A 16,264-nucleotide genomic window follows, 5' to 3' on the forward strand; every position below is an offset into this window, starting at 1 on the left:
CAATTGCATGCTCCTAGTCACCCTGGTGTGCTAAAAAAAGGTAAATGTACTTCAGAGATATTTTACTTGCAAAAAATAAATAAATAAAAATCATAATGCGATCCCCTATACAATATTTTTTTTATTCATATAGCATTGGACAATAATATATTGAGTATTGAACTAATAATTTTTAGTTTAAGAAAGTTTCTTTTCATTTAAGAAATCTGGTCACCTTACTCCACATTTCTGTGCCCTCTGCGTTCACTGAAAGCGGAGCAGAAGTGCTGTTTTTTTTTTATATTCGGAGCGTCTTTTCTCCTCTCACTCCAAAAGTGGAAATGAAGATTCGGAGTGGAGCTGGAGAAGAGAGTGATCCGTTTGATCAGGTAGGGGAAACATCTGCCTCTCCACTCCATTTTATGCTTTGCTTGTTTTTAGTAGGCCACAGCGGCAAACCTGCTTGTGTGATATTGTTTAAATAAACATCAAAGTACTAAACAATAAAGATATGATCATGTTATAAAACTGTGGGCACAATTATTTATGAAAATATTTAATGTGTTACAGTGTGTATTAGGCTAATGCATCATTTTAAATATCCAAATATAGTCTAGCCTACATGGTTAAATTCATTAGTCTGTGGCCAGACTTATTTATAAGACATAAATGATTTCAGTATTATTTATAGTTATATGAATACCTTTTTAAAATGTTAGAGAGAGTCTCTGTAAGTGTTAACAAACTTTTTTTTGTGTGTGGTGGTCTGTGGGCGGCGCGCGCACATCCAGCCGAACTCACGGTGAGCCAGGCGATGCGTTTCATCCGGACGCGCGCACATCCAAGCAGCGGAGAGCGAAGTGGATCCGACCGCTGAAGGGAGCTTCTCCTACCGTTATCCAACCAATGTGATACCCTCCGGCTCTTCGGGAGAGGAGTTCCTCTGTCGACGCGCTCGTCTTCACCTTGTTTACTCTTTTCAACAATATTTCTCCACATTCAGAGAATAATGGAAGCGCTCGCGACGAGATACGCACTCTTTCTTGCGCAGATTGCACTCTTCAGTAACACAGGTAAGGCATGAGTAGCCTAAATGTGGTTTACTTTATCTGCTTTCTTTGTCACAGGGCTTATAAATGGTTATAGTATATTCTAATTAGAATGCTGTTCAGGTGTGTAAAGTGCTGGGCTAAAGCTCGCACACCAAGCACATTTCTATTGAACTTGAGATTCAAACTTTAAACTGGATCTATTTCTAGCTCAGCGTGATTTATATCCAAAATGTTTACTTTGTTGACTAACATTGAGCCATATCATGACAATTTACGTTATTTTAAGTGTCTACTCTGCTGCCTATATGTCAATATTGAACAAGAGAGCATGAAATATGTTGTCTATGTTGACATATGCAACCTGTAAATTCATAATCTGATCCAGTAATGACTTTAGTTTAATTGCTGCTTTATATTTTTCGTTATGACAAAGTCACAAGTCACATTCTATAGTGTTATGTTCATGCATAGTTACTTTTAGTCTCATTAAATATAACTAGGCTACTAATAAATCAAGTTTAAATTAAAAAAAATAATTCGAATTTAAATCGACAGAAAATAGTGCAAAGAATTGAGATGGCAACAAAAATGCTAAATAAAAGGAAGAGGCTTATATTTGAGAATATATATATATATATATATATATATATATATATGTATATGTATGTATAGTTATGCAATTGGCCATGCTACTACAAATAATAATAACTTATCAATTCAGCAACCACCAGGAACAGGCAAAATTTAGTTGAGATTGAATTCAAGAATGTAAATTGTAAGGATGGGTGGTATGACCTGGAGAAAACAGATCAAAATGAAAGAGAAATACCTTCAGTGTTAATAGTCAGCAATTATTAAACTTCATTCATCCAGACCAATAGGTGTCAGTGTAGCCCAAAATCACTGGGCTTTTTATTGGTCAAGACCAATAAGAGCTCAGAAAAATTTATTGAGTTCCCCATTAAGGAGATATTAATACCATACCATTAAAATAGCTAGTGTATGCCTGTGGCTGTTTTTTGTGTACCCTATGAGAAGAAATGTAACTTGGCTCAAAGTTAGCATGCCAGTATTGTAAAAAATAACAAATAGCCCCTATGTAGTTCAGTAGAAAGAGCCAAATGCTTATAAAACTTAGACTTCAATTCTTGGCTCATTATTTTGTCCGCTTTCTGTTTGGAAGTGCCAAGGAGGCGACCGATATGCCTGGATTAATCTTTTGGATGCTGTCTGAGACAAAGCCCCTAAAAGCTGGCCAAAGCCATTTAACTCAGGACTTGGAAAAAGCCCTTTTGTAAGTCAGCTAGTGAACCGGGATAGCCAACTGGTACCTGCTAAAAAAAAGCGGGGGCTCAGCTGCTTCCTCGTCCCTTACTACTTTTCTTCTTTTCGGTTTGGTGCTCTATAAATGATGCTGTGATGAAATGTGTGGCACAAAGGAAGGGCTGAATCTTCAGGACGCGAGCTAGTGAATGAATCTCTCTCTCTCTCTCTCTCTCTCTCTCTCTCTCTCTCTCTCTCTCTCTCTCTCTCTCTCTCTCTCTCTCTCTCTCTCTCACCCTCACCATCTGTCTTCTCAAGTGCTGTACTATAGCTACCCCCCCCCTCCCCCTTCTACACTTTTTTGGCACTGCTCTGTTTTTCCACTGAGGAAGTCCCTGTGTTGTTTGTTGGGTCTTGGGTTTGTGACAGATGGTAGTTGCGGAGTGTAAAGCTGTCAGTCCGGGATTCACGCGGACCCTCCCCTGCCACATGCCTCATGTGTGTCCACCTGTAAGGGACGTGTGGCAGTGTGTGACACTACATGCTCTAATTAGTGTCCGAGCAGAACAACTATTTTCGGTTTAAAAGTGAAGTGTGTCATTTTTCAGTGCTAAAATATATGCTCCTTTCTTAGAGTGAAACAAGGATGGAATGGGGAAAATTACTTTATTGTATACGTCAGGATAATTGGATAGTGAAAAGTGTGTGTTAGAGCCATGGTGAATGCAAGTTTGCTAAAAAGTAACAAAATATATAAAATTTTGCCATAAGTATTTGGACACCCCTTCAAATCATTGAAATCAAGCAGCTAGACATGCAGGCTGCTTCTACAAACAGTTGTGTAAGAATGGGTCACTCTCAAGAGCTCAGTGAATTCAACTGTGGCACCGTGATAGGCTGCCACCTCTGCATTTGTGAAATGTCCTTACTAAATATTCCATAGTCAACTGTTAGTGGTATTATACAGTGGAAGCAACTGGGAACAACAGCAACTCAGCCTTGAAGTGGTAGTCTCCAAACTTTGTGTGGCCTTATGATTAGCTCAATAACAGTGCATAGAGAGCTTCATGGAATGGGTTTCCATGGTCGAGCAGCCGCATCCAAGCCTTGCATCACTTAGTGCAATGCAAAGCGTCGGATGCAGTGGTGTAAAGCATGCCACCACTGGATTCTAGAGCGGTGGAGACGTGTTCTCTGGAGTGACAAATCACGTTACTCTGTCTGGCAATCGGATGGATGAGTCTGGGTTTGGCGGTTGCCACAGGAATGGTACTTGCCTGACTGCATTGTACCAAGTTTACATTTTGGTGGAGGGGGGATTATAGTGTGGGTTTGTTTTTCAAGGGTTGGGCTTGGCCCCTTCGTTCCAGTGAAAGGAACTCTTAATGCTTTATCATACCAAGAAATTTTGGACAATTTCATGCTCACAAATTTGTGGGAACAGTTTGGGGATGACTCCGTCCTGTTCCAATCTGACTGCACACCAGTGCACAAAGCGAGGTCCATAAAGACATGGCTGAGCGAGTTTGGTGTGGATGAACTTTACTCACTTGCTCAGAGTCCTGACCTCAACCCGATAGAACACCTGTGGGATGAATTAGGAGACTGCGAGCCAGACCTTCTCGTCCAACATCATTGCCTGGTCTCACAAATGCGCTTCTTGAAGAATGGTCAAAAATTCCCATAAACACATGCCTAAATCTTGTGGAAAGCCTTCCCAGAAGAGTTGAAGCAGTTGTAGCTTCACCGTTTTCATGAATGAGTTATTGAATCATTCGGCCAACCAATTTGTTGAAGAAAACGGATTTATTCAGGAGCATATGAAACGGTGTTCATTAATGGAGCAAAAACAGACAAAATAACTACCCATATTTTGTCTAAAATGTGCATGACTCAATATTAACTTATCAAATCGATATAACACCATAATCATGTTGTTTTTCTGAATGACGATGTTGTCTTTACCGATGTAGTCTTTGTGTTCGTTTGTAAAAGTGTCTAGCCGTTTTTTGTCCATGTTTTTCTCTCATTTTTGCTCTTTGGTGTGGGCACTTGGGTCAACTTGGCATCCAGACCCCCTGTCCGAATCTGCTTGGGAAAACGGGAGCAGATTTCCCCCCGACGACTTCGACGGGGGCATTTGATGAACAGATTATTCGGTATTAGGCTCAAGCACATTCACTCAGGCATGCGGAGGGGACGCACTGAGACTCTGAGTCATGTCTTTTCTCTCCTTCCAGAGACAGTGGAGGGGCCAAAGTCTGAATGGACCAGGGCGGTGGATGGGTTAGTGGCGAAGGGGGGCTCTGATGGCGAGCCAAATCTCTGCACCATCCTGCCCATGGCCTTGGGCCAGTCTCTCTTAGTGAATTATGCTGTCAGCTGCTCGATTTGTTTTGTGCCTGGCTGGCAAGAGGCGGCCGATGCTCGTGGGACATGCAACAACGTAGGGTGTCTGGGCTGGGAGGGAGTCTTATTGTTGTGGCATGTGAGTGTGACATTTAGGAGGGCCCCTGATTTGTCCCAATGGTGGTGCTCTCATGTCACAAAGGATGGATGAGCGAGTTGGGGTACTTTTGTGTATGTGTGGGAGAGAGGGCTGAACTTGAACTGAGAGTGTCAGAAGCTTTCCTGTTTGTGCTCTTTTATTGCGAACACCTATGTGGAGCGCTGCTGGCTGGGTGTATTAAAGGGATAAATTCATTTACTCCCCTTCATGTCTGACTCACCAAACCTGTATGACTTTCTTTCTTCAGTGGAAATCAAAAGATGATATTTCAAGGGATGTATTAACTCCTTTTGTCTGTATAGTGGAAGTTTTTCATTGAATAGACCTTACGTGCTATCTTTAGAGTTTTGTCTTTGAACTTCTGTTTTTTGCGGTAGCACTGTATATTTCTATTTCTATTTCTATTATCACTGTTATTAGCTATTGAAGTGGATTTACCTATTGTAGAGTTAATGAAAATTATCATTAGCTTTGGAATGTGTTTTCATAAATCTGTAAGATCTTACCTTCATGTGGTGGAAATACAAACCGCAAGACAGAACACAACGAGTGCCATGCTGAAACGGGGCGGGGCCCTAAAAGTATAGGGGTGGATTTATATGCTCATGAGTCTACATTTTAATATCATTGCATCCTTAATTAGATATTTGTAAATGCGTCACAGTTTAATGGTCAAATCAGCAACCCTCCAGAATACACCTACTTAGCAACTACATATAGCATCAAGCTAACAACTATTCAGAATACCCTAGCAATGGCTAACAACTACTCGGCAACCACCTAGCAAAGCCTTAGACTTCTTTTTAACACCATAGCAACCTTATATCAATGCCTTGTCAACCACCCAGAACACCCTAATATCACAATGCTAGTCTTCATAAAATGTGGAACTCAAATTTAACTTCAGTCTTTCGTATGCTATCTCATCTCTTCAGATTTTCCTTGTTCTCTCTGTCCATTGAAGGTCTGTCTCTTTCTTCATGCCCCTCTGGAATCTCAACATCTTCATCTCGGTGCGTGTAGATAGACAGGGTCTGCCGGGGCCCCTATGGCTCTCTGCCGGTTGGGTCAGTATCCCTGACTTGCCACTTAATTAATGACAGCAGACCAGGGTTTGCTGTCATGCTACTGAAAGAGCTACTCCCGTCTGCCATTGGAGAAAACAAGAGCAGGTCTGTTGAGTGTTAGCTTAAGATGCTTTGAGATCCCTTCCTGTTCTTTTCCAGGCTAGAGGTGTGTGGTCTAGATTCTCTGCTCTCATTCAAAGGCCCTGGGAGAGGATGCTGAATACAAATCTAAGTAAAGTTTGGACACTATGATATAGTCTGTTGGTCTCTGACACTGTGTGACTAAAGTCTGAGGTCATTGTGAGATCCCAAAGAGAAGACAATCTAAGCAGTTTGTGTTTGCTACTTAAATCCCTTTTGTTCTTAAAGTGGTTTAAATTCTGTTTGTATAGAATGTGAGCTGGCCGAAGTTGAATAATTGATAGAGACTGTATAGGACTACAAAAAGTTGTATCGTATACTGGCCTGAGAGACTTGGGTTACAGTGTATCTTCTGACAAGGATGAAAGCACTCTGGAGTTTCTATCCATCCATCCATCTGTCTGTCTATCCATCCTTCTGTCTGTCTGTCCGTCCTTCTATCTGTCTATCTGTCCATCCATCCATCCATCCATCCATCCAGCTATAGTCTTTTACACTCATATTAAAATGACCTCTTGTAATTAAAGAATTGGCGCTTTGTTCCAGATTTTTGTCTATATTGAAACAACAAAGTATGAGAGTGAGGGGTACCGGATTTGGAAGGATCACTTGAACTTCGATCACCTGTCAGAGTGTTTCCCATGAGGCAATCTGCTCAGACAAAAGGGACAGCTCTTAATTGCAAACTGATTTGCTCACAAGACATTCACTGTTGGATACTCAACGGACATCTTGACTTCGATACTAGCAGGCTAGTTTTGATCACTGTTCTGATCACATAAACAACGAAGGATGACACAGATCCACATCTGGGTAAGAAGGAGACAGCTGGTGGATGAGCTGTGGGTGGTTTGCTGATCTTCCACAGATGGGACTGAAATGGGACAAAGACCAGGGCAAGAGCTTATCTCACAATCAAGGCTCTTATAAGATTTACAAGGGTATTTGATAGCAATGAGTTACTTTCCACTTATGACGATATTTTGGATAGTTTAAAAGCAATAATTAGCCCCAAAATGTAAATTATTATCATTTACTCATTTTATGTTGCCCCAAACCTGTTCAAACAGCATAAAGTAGCCATAAAAATAATAATTTTTAATAATATATATGTGAAAAACGATTTCCTGTACATTAATACTTAAAAAAAATCTATTACTTTCATGCACAATAAAGTTTCACGCCCAGTAATATTGATACAAAATATACTATTGTATTTACAAATAATAAATTGATAATTTTCTAAGTTCACTCGGCATTTGGATGTGTTTTTAAAAGATAATAACAGGTCCAAACATTTACCAAATCTTACATTTTAACAAAATGCGTACACATCCCAATAGCTAGGTGATGATTATAGGATTGAGATGGATTTTATAAAATGTTTTGAAATGCTTGAGTGTCACTCAAGGACACTTCAGCACTTCAAACGGTTGACAGTCCTCAGGATACTCTCAGTCTTCCCCCATTTGAGAATCCATGCCCTTTTCAATTAGGATACCACTCAAAATAGCTATTCGCATGGGTCCTCCAGGCCATAAAAGAAATAATAGGAGATTTTCTGAGTCTCTTAATTAGGTCTGTTACTCGTTAATCCAGTTCACCCTGCCTGAACCATATGTCCTGGGGAAAACCGCTGTGGTCTGATGCAGGTGAAAGAACAATTACAAATATCTCCCTCCTTTTTCATTTAACCTGTAGTAAGGCTTATGAATTTCCACTTGGTTGAGTGTGTAATCATGGCTTTGAATGAGAGAAGACCCATCAGAGTCTCTCACACTTCTCAGAACTCCCTTTGCTCCAGCCAATTAGCTAAGATTCATCATATTAAACTGTTCTCTGACTTTCCAAATTAGATAGCCTACTCTTATACAGACTCAAAGAGAATTTGGAGCTCTTTGATTTGTGAAATGTTTTATATTCATGACACAAAAATGGGTTGCAGGTCTGTTTTGATAGGGTCACTGATGACAACAATGCTTAATAGTAGTGATGGGGACGAGACCGCCTATGCTGAGTCTGAGTCAAGACCGAGTCTTTGAAGGGTCGAGTCCGAGTCGAGACCGAGTCCATTGATTTTCAAAAACAGTTGAGTCCGAGTCAAGACCGAGTCTTTGAAGGGTCGAGTCCGAGTCGAGACCGAGTCCGTTGGTTTTCAAATACAGTCGAGTCAGAATCAATACATGTCTTTGAAGGGTCGAGTCCGTGTCAAGGCCGAGTCCGTTAGTTCTCAAATTATAGTCAAGTCCGAGTCAAGACCGAGTCTTTGAAGGGTCGTGTCCGAGTCGAGACAGAGTCCGTTGGTTTTCAAACACAGTCGAGTTCGAGTTGAGACCGAGTTCGTTGGTTTTCAAATACAGTCAAGTCAGACTCAAGACCGAGTCTTTGAAGGGTCGAGTCCGAGTCGAGACAGATTCCGTTGGTTTTCAAATACAGTCGAGTCAGAGTCAAGGCCGAGTCTTTGAAGGGTCGTGTCCGAGTCGAGACCGAGTCCGTTGGTTTTCAAATACAGTTGAGTCAGAGTCAAGACGAGTCTTTGAATGGTCGAGTCCGAGTCGAGGCCGAGTCCGTTGGTTCTCAAATATAGTCAAGACCGAGAGAGCAGAAATTGATCTCGAGACCGGGTCTCAAGTTCGAGACCAGACTCGAGTACATAGCCTATCCTTATTATTCCGAAAAAATACATATAAAAAAAATTAATTGATTGGTCTGTTCAGGTTCAGATGTATGGAAGCTTGTTTCTGCCTCAGAATAATAAAATAAAGAAGGTAATTGTGAATAATAAGCAATTTTTCATATCACACTGACTTTTTAACTTTTCTCGCAGTTACGAGTTTAGATACAAAGTCAGAATGGCAATATATAAACTCACAATTGCCAGGAAAAAGTCAGAATTGTAAGATAAAAAATAGCTTATTTTATTGAAACACATTAATTAATTAAATAATTAATTAAAACTTGTGTATTTTTGGATTTTTTTCCATCATTTTATAAGGGCTTTAGGTAATGCAACAAAAAAAAAGTTGATATAGTTTTACACAAAAGAAAATCATGATAAAACATTGTTCATGTCATGTGGCAGTACTATTAAAACGGTGTGCTTTAACATTTATAGATTGTCCCCATTCCATTGTAAGCATTCATTGTAAGGACAACTGGAAATACATTTTTGTGGTATTCAACATTATCATTGATTCATTGGTTAATCGGAAATGCTTGTATGGAAATTTTTGACATTCAGAAGTGTGACAAAAGGCTAAAACTTTTATAATCTGGTAGAAGTCTAATATGTTTCTATTTTTGGCTCTTCCTGAATGCTGGTGGGCTCTAGATTAAGTTAATTTTTTTTCTTGTGCCAAATCAGAGACACCTTATGTTCTGAAGGAATCCTCTGAGCATGTGAAATCTGGTACAAATGATTCGTCTCAGATGTAGAACGCTCTTTCTTCATCGAGAGACTGGCTCTGTATACAAGATGTTCATCTGTGTTGATCATTTCTCAGGATGTTGTTCTTGCTTAGATGTATTTTACTGACAGTTTCTCGACAGAATCTTTGAAACACAACTTGAGTCAATTAGCTTCCAATAACATTCAAGACATTTAATATCACTAATTGGATATACCATATACAGTATATATAGTTTAGGGTCCAATTCTCACTACTAACTAGTTGCTTGTTTACATGTTAAAAAAATAATTTATTAGAGAGATCTTAATCTTATTCTTTCCCATGTGGTTGAATTGGCAAAGATGACTTATAGAGCATTGCAGCCATCCTCATTTGTTTTCATTTTCATTTCAGTTTTACTCTGGACTCTCTCACACTCGATTGGTTTCTTTCTTTTGCCATTAAGGTTTGTCTATACGTCTTTTATGACTGTGAGATTGTGTCCCCTTTTCACTCCATCAAAGCACTTTTTCCCTATAAACATAAGGCTCTGACGTACCCCATATTTAAAACACAGCCAATCCAACTGTAAATGTTTACTGCTGCTTTGCTTTGGAGGCAGCCATGCTGTGAATTGAATGGCAAACTTTACTTCATCATTTTGGCTCAGGACATTTTTATAGTCACACGAAAGAGCTTAAGTTCACTCAAAAGAAGACAAACATAAATAAACTCTTAAGGTCAGTGACTCATTGTGAAAGAAACTGGTCTGAAACTGTGTTCATGGTTTTGGGTGTAAGTTGGCCCACAAGGTCCGTTTGTTTTCCCAGAGTAGTAAGAAAACGTTTCCCGCATGCTGATTGGCTAATACAGCTCTTTGGCCAAGATAACCGAGTTGTTACAGTTCTTTTAAAGAGAATTTGTCATTATTTACTCACCGTCATATTGTTTCAAACCTGTAAAAAAAATGAACAAATTTTTTATGGAGTTTCGGATTTATGAACCGATCATTCAGACTGGATTCAAAGAACACCTAACATGGCTTGAGAGTAAATTATGGGATAAATTCTATTTTGGGTGAACTCCTTTAAGATTGATATAAAATTTAAATAAATTTGGATTACACAGTTTTAACATTAAAAGACTAATAAATTGCAAATCGCTTAAATCAGCTTAAATCTGCTCATGTGAAAACAATTAAATTTATTCAGTTAAAAAGTTTGAACATGGTTGAAAAATGGTGTGGAACAAACTTTCAGTATGAGATTGAAAGAAATTGGTTTTATTGATAATAAATATATAAACCTAAATGCTATTGTGTATTTAAAACTAGTAATACAGAAATCTTACCTGTTTCATTTATGGCTGACTGATATATGAAATATACATCATATTTATTTTATCAGTTTAAGTTAAAACTGTGCAATCCAAATGGATGGAAATGTTACAGTATATGCAATGAAATCTTAAATTTAGCCTAAATATATGTTTTTGAGTGTTGTTCTTGGCTTTTATCAGTGCTAAAAAGTGTAGCTGTAATGCTAGTGGACAGGATGATGGGAAATCACACTTACAAACAATGTCCTGTCCTTGATGAAGCCAGACTCCATCAGTCTTATCGGGTAACACAGTAGGGTTGATGCCGGAATGCACTGGAGCGAGATTACAGTCAATTAAAAGCGCATCCTCTACCCGCCCACACTTCAGAAGCAACATGTCACACACTCACACACCTTCATCTGCTCACTCTGGCAACACCATATTGACTCAGTGATTGCTTGCTGGCTGTGTTATTGCCATTGATTTCTGCACTGTATAATGCAGAATAGAGTGGTGCAGGGATGACGTAAATTTGTAGGCCAAATTGGAAGTTAGCATCACAGACAGCAACATAGTATCGGCTCAGATCCAGCCCACATCTGGTACGCGTGGAATCCGTATGTACCAGATGTGGCCTGGATTTGGGCCAACACAATGTTGCTGTCTGGGATCAAACTGGTTCCCTTGACAAAAACACAATAGGATTTTTTACATGGGCTTTTGGATTATTGTGAAAATAAGCTGTTATCAGTAAAATTTTATGATCTTTACATAAGACATTTTGAGTTAGAATAGTTAGAATTATATGCATAATGTGGCTACAAAAGCAGACTAAGCTTATCTTTTCGGTGTGATGGTGTTTAATGTCCCCGACAGCCTCTGTAGTCCCACTGCCTTTTTGAAGACAAATAACAGCTTAAAAATCATGAGTGGGGTAATACTGATGTATTTTGTCATAGAATAAAACGTGAAACCCCAGTCTTATTTAAGTCATTTAATCATTATCCCATTAACAAGAAGTGCTAAAATGCTAACTTGTTTCCACGTTTTGGCCTACAAAAATGCGTCATGTCTTCATGACTCAGTAATCTTCTATATATAGATTATTTTCTGCATTTCCATTCATAATTAGCAGTCTAAATGGCTGCATGCCATTCATAAATAAGTGTTTTCTGTTAAATGGCTATTAGCGTTTAGCATAGTCTATCAAAAATGTAGTATGATACCTTGTTTAGCAGGCTAATAGCTTAGCATAGTGGCAACGGCTTAAGTTAGTCCTATGCTAAACAAAGAATACAGGAAAGAAAGAGGAATGTTTAATTTGATGAGTTTTGGCTTGAGTATGCTTTTCCCAATTTAGCCAACTCTTTGGTAGACTACTTGCTGTGTTGCTGAAAAGATTATTTGACTAACTGTAACTGTAGTGATACGCTAGCGGCTAGCGTGTTGATGAACTTAAAGCTAATTGCCACAGACTAAAAGCCTGGAAACATCAGATTTCATTAGATATTTAATATAAAACGTTTGGAATGTCGGGTGGCATTTTTCTTTGTTTTCACTAATTAGTTGTCAAGTTTTTAAATGAGCTTACATAATACACACACACTTATGGCTATTTCTGTGCATGTTGTATATTCTGTGTGTTTATGTGCATTTGGATTGTTGTTGAATTGTTGGCAGATTTAGTATATTACTCTTTATTTTTATTTTCTATTTCGATTCTGTCTTCCTACTTCAAAAACAGAGTTCACCTCACCTCTTGGTCTTTGAATCCTTGTTCTCACCTCATTTTGACAGGGTTTGAACCTGAGTGCTGCTTTCTCCTGTCTCATCTTTTGAGATGACTGTCTTGGATTACTGTGAGGCTGTACACCTTTAATTTTACTAATGACAGCTGAGGTTTGAAGTGTCCTCCTTGGCACAGGGGTGATTGTGTTTTCTTGTTTCTAATGCATTAGAGAGGTGAGGAACAAAGGGTCACCTTCCTTATATTGCCGTCTTGATACCTCTCTGTCTTGTCTTGCTTGCTGTTCCTCTTAAAAGTCTTCATGTCGGTCCTTTCATATCCTTTTTTTCAGATTCTTGATCTTTAGTATTTGTCAGAATAAGCTAAAATTATTGAGCTGAGATACTTTCCCCCTTTTTTTTCTCCATGTATTCACCTTTCATTCACATGTTGGTAAATCTGCTAGACACAAAAGAAGAAATTTGGAATAACGTTGGGGCAGAACATGCATTTTGACTTTCATTGCATGGGCGAGAAAATACAGAGAATTAAATTTTTTTTGTTGTTGAATATTTTACACAAAAAAGAAAGTCATACAGCTGACAGAATTTTTTTTGTGTGTGTACTATCACTGCTGATGAACTTCTGTTACATCTCAATCACTCTCTGTTACACCATGTACCAGGAAATCAAGCCGATGTGTAAAGCTCTTGGCTCACATGAGAGCTGTTGATTGGGTGAAAGGGAATATGGGTCTTTTCAGACAAAAGCAATCACACAGGCAGAAAGGCCTTACAGTGTGTGAACCTGCAGTCTCTCTGTGGCTCTCACGGCTCAGCCACTGATCTCATTGTTGTGTTTGTATTGATACAGTAAATGGGGCAGACCATTAGAAAGGAGACGAATGCCGTTCAACGAAGAGGGAGCGAGTGAATGGCCGCCTCTGCTGACTTCAGTCCTTTTTCATAATTTATTTTCTTTTGTTATTCTCACCTGTGTGGTTTCCAATGTGGCTCAGGTTTCAGAATGGCTCCTGGCAGTTACTGGGCCAAATACACACTCTTGTTACAGTGTTGTATCTGTTATAATGTTCATTGTGATCCTGCTCTTAATAATTAATGTTTTACAATTTGCCCCAATTAAATATCTTTAGACAAATGTAATGATAATGTCTGTCACCTTTTCTACACTTTAAAAAAGTCGTTGCCTTAAATTTTTAAGTTCAATACACTTGGATATTTAAGTCATTTTAATTTCATTTTAAGTCATACACATTATTTTTTTAGTCCGTTTAATGTACTTAAAATTGCTTAACTTATTTTGATGAGTTAAAACCAGGTAAAAACATATGTTGTTATAACTTATTGATCATATTCATTCCAAACTTTATATTTGTTATTCTGTTTTTTGATGTGCATTTGAATAACTTCAACTTTAATATGTTGTTATGTTGTTCTCCATCACTGTAAAAAATATTGTTGGTTTAACTTAAAAAAATAAGTAACATGGTTGCCTTAAAATTTTAAGTTCAATGAAATGGAAAAATTGAGTTAATAAAATGAAGGAGATTAATTCAATCACTAGAAACTCAAAATATTATGTTATCTGAACTACATAAATTATCTAAGTTGATTTGACAAAAGACAAAATGTGATTACAAATCATGAAAATATATATATATATATATATATATATATTTTACACTTAATTATATAAAAGGGAATACACTTTCATATGTTTCTGTACAGGGATAGTTCTCCCACTTTTCTTTTTCAATTTTCATTTACTCACCTTCATGTTGTTCAAAGTTTCTTTCTTCTGTTGAACACAATAGAAGATATTTTGAAGAATGTCGGTAGCCAAACAGTTGACCTTCCATAGTAGTCAATGGCTACCTTCAACTGTCTGGTTACCTATAATTCTTCAAATTATAAGATTTTGTGTTCAACAGAAGAAAGAAACTCATACAGGTTTGGAACAACTTGAGGGCAATTAAAAGATGACAGAATTTTCATTTTTGGGTCAACTATCCCTTTGACACATCTATATAATTTCCAAAATAAGCTTCTTTTTTTATTAAAGGTATGCTAAAGTACTTATTTTTAGAATAACTCTAGCAACTTGTATTTTGGCAAAACCCATGGTCACCATGGTAATTTTTCTAAGACTAAACTAAGTTAAAAAAAAAAAAGATACGCTTCATTGTTATCGGTATTCCCAGAGCGTGTTAAATTAGCTCAGAAAACCTAAACCCTTTGCGAGCTATAATTAGCATGTATGACTAGACATGACGCTCTGATACACTGTAAAAGTGTGTAGGCGTTTGTATGGCCTAACAGGTGCACAAACTGTCTTGAAAGGACCAAAACCAATGTGTAGACAGACAGACAAAAGCGAACAGAAAGATGAGCCAAGACTGTTCTTCTGTTGCTAGTGAATAGGCGGACAGTTTCCCTCTGCAAACTTGTTCAGTGTAGGGTATCCTTGCTAAGGGTGTAAAGGTGTTTCATGTCAAAGCCATTGTTGCTTTTATTGTGCTCTTTTTCCCAAGGGACAGGGCCCTCTTTAGGGAGGTTTCTTTCATCTTTTAAAAGCATTACGGTCGGGTTTTGGCACTGGCAGTAGGCTGCCGAAACCAAAAAAGGACGTTGGCTTTAAAGTAATGGAGAGATTGTGTGGTTCAACTTTGTTTAACTTGTTGACAGCTTAATAGAGATTCTTGTCTGCCCTAGAACTAAACGGTGAGCATTGAAATAAAAATGTCACCGTCTTAAAGGCAAGTCCGTTCTCTTGGTGGCCATCTTGTTCAATCCCCATGGCACAATATAGGAACTATAATGTCAAAATATACATACCACTGGCCAGAATAAAATAAAACTATAAATGTCATAGAAGTGGTATATCAGATATAGGAAACAATGTCTGATATGACTTATTCAAATCACTAAACATATGATAACCTACACATTTACTCTTCTTTAATATCTAATGATGTCTTTTATATGGTGTTTATATGGACTGAAAACTCGCAGGACCATATTTTGAGAATGACCCTATAATGGTATTGTAAATGTTACTTGTTTAGCCACTCAAACCACTCAGAAAAACCTCCATCAAAAACTCTCTTTTAAAGGCTCGTTCTCTGTTGTTGCTTTCCTGCTGCCTATCTGATTTGTTCTATATTTGTTTGTTGAGTTGCAGTGGTGAGACTGAGATTTATGGACAGTTATGGATCAGAGGTCCGACCCACATGCAATCGACATGCTGGCTATTATATGCTAATTAATTAGAGCATCCACAGAAGGCTTTTAGGGGCTGTTTACAAAACACCATTTTTTTAACTAAAAACGGGAAAATTTATATGCGCTTTGGTCATTCATTTACAAGACAATAGTGTTTTGGGGGCCTGAAAATGCAAACTTTTAAAAACTGGGACTAAATGAATGAATCCTTTAGTATTTTGACAAGGATTGATTTGATGTATTTGTGTCCTATATGGCATGTGATTGGAGGACTTTATATTTAGAAGTTAAAAAGGCAGGAAAAGAAAAAAGAGCAAAGCTTACTGATCAGCAGGAGATCAACGTTTTTGTGAGAGCGAAGTGATTATGAGAAAGAACTTTGCAGATGATCTTTTACCTTAAAATCCTGGGTGACGACCTTCTGACAATAAAAGAGACTTTTTTTTAAGTCAAGTGAATGAAACCACCAGGCAAAAGACTGAACAAAGAGAATAATAGAGGTTGCCTTTCCATTGAACTCACATCCTCAATGATTGCCATATTGTGCTTACTGACTCATAACTGCATTCTTAATGC

At 38.1% G+C, this 16,264-nt stretch overlaps 1 protein-coding gene across 5 annotated transcripts in view; it reads left to right on the top strand.

Moving 5' to 3' along the window:
- The first annotated feature begins 269 nt into the window (after nt 1-269).
- Nucleotides 270-16,264, top strand: part of ptprz1a (protein tyrosine phosphatase receptor type Z1a) — a 48,830-nt gene continuing 32,835 nt past the window's right edge. For 2 of the 5 annotated variants that reach the window (XM_039657741.2, XM_039657743.2), the window contains exons 1-2: nt 270-368; nt 771-1,052. In XM_039657741.2, coding sequence (XP_039513675.2) covers nt 989-1,052 — 64 coding nt within the window. In that variant the 5' untranslated portion in view covers nt 270-368; nt 771-988. The remainder of the gene's footprint in view (nt 369-770; nt 1,053-16,264) is intronic. The other 3 variants (XM_039657742.2, XM_039657744.2, XM_039657746.2) reach the window with 2 other exon arrangements.

This window comes from Pimephales promelas, chromosome 25 (assembly GCF_988280905.1).
Source record: "Pimephales promelas chromosome 25, fPimPro1.hap1.1, whole genome shotgun sequence".
Lineage (NCBI taxonomy): Eukaryota > Metazoa > Chordata > Actinopteri > Cypriniformes > Leuciscidae > Pimephales > Pimephales promelas.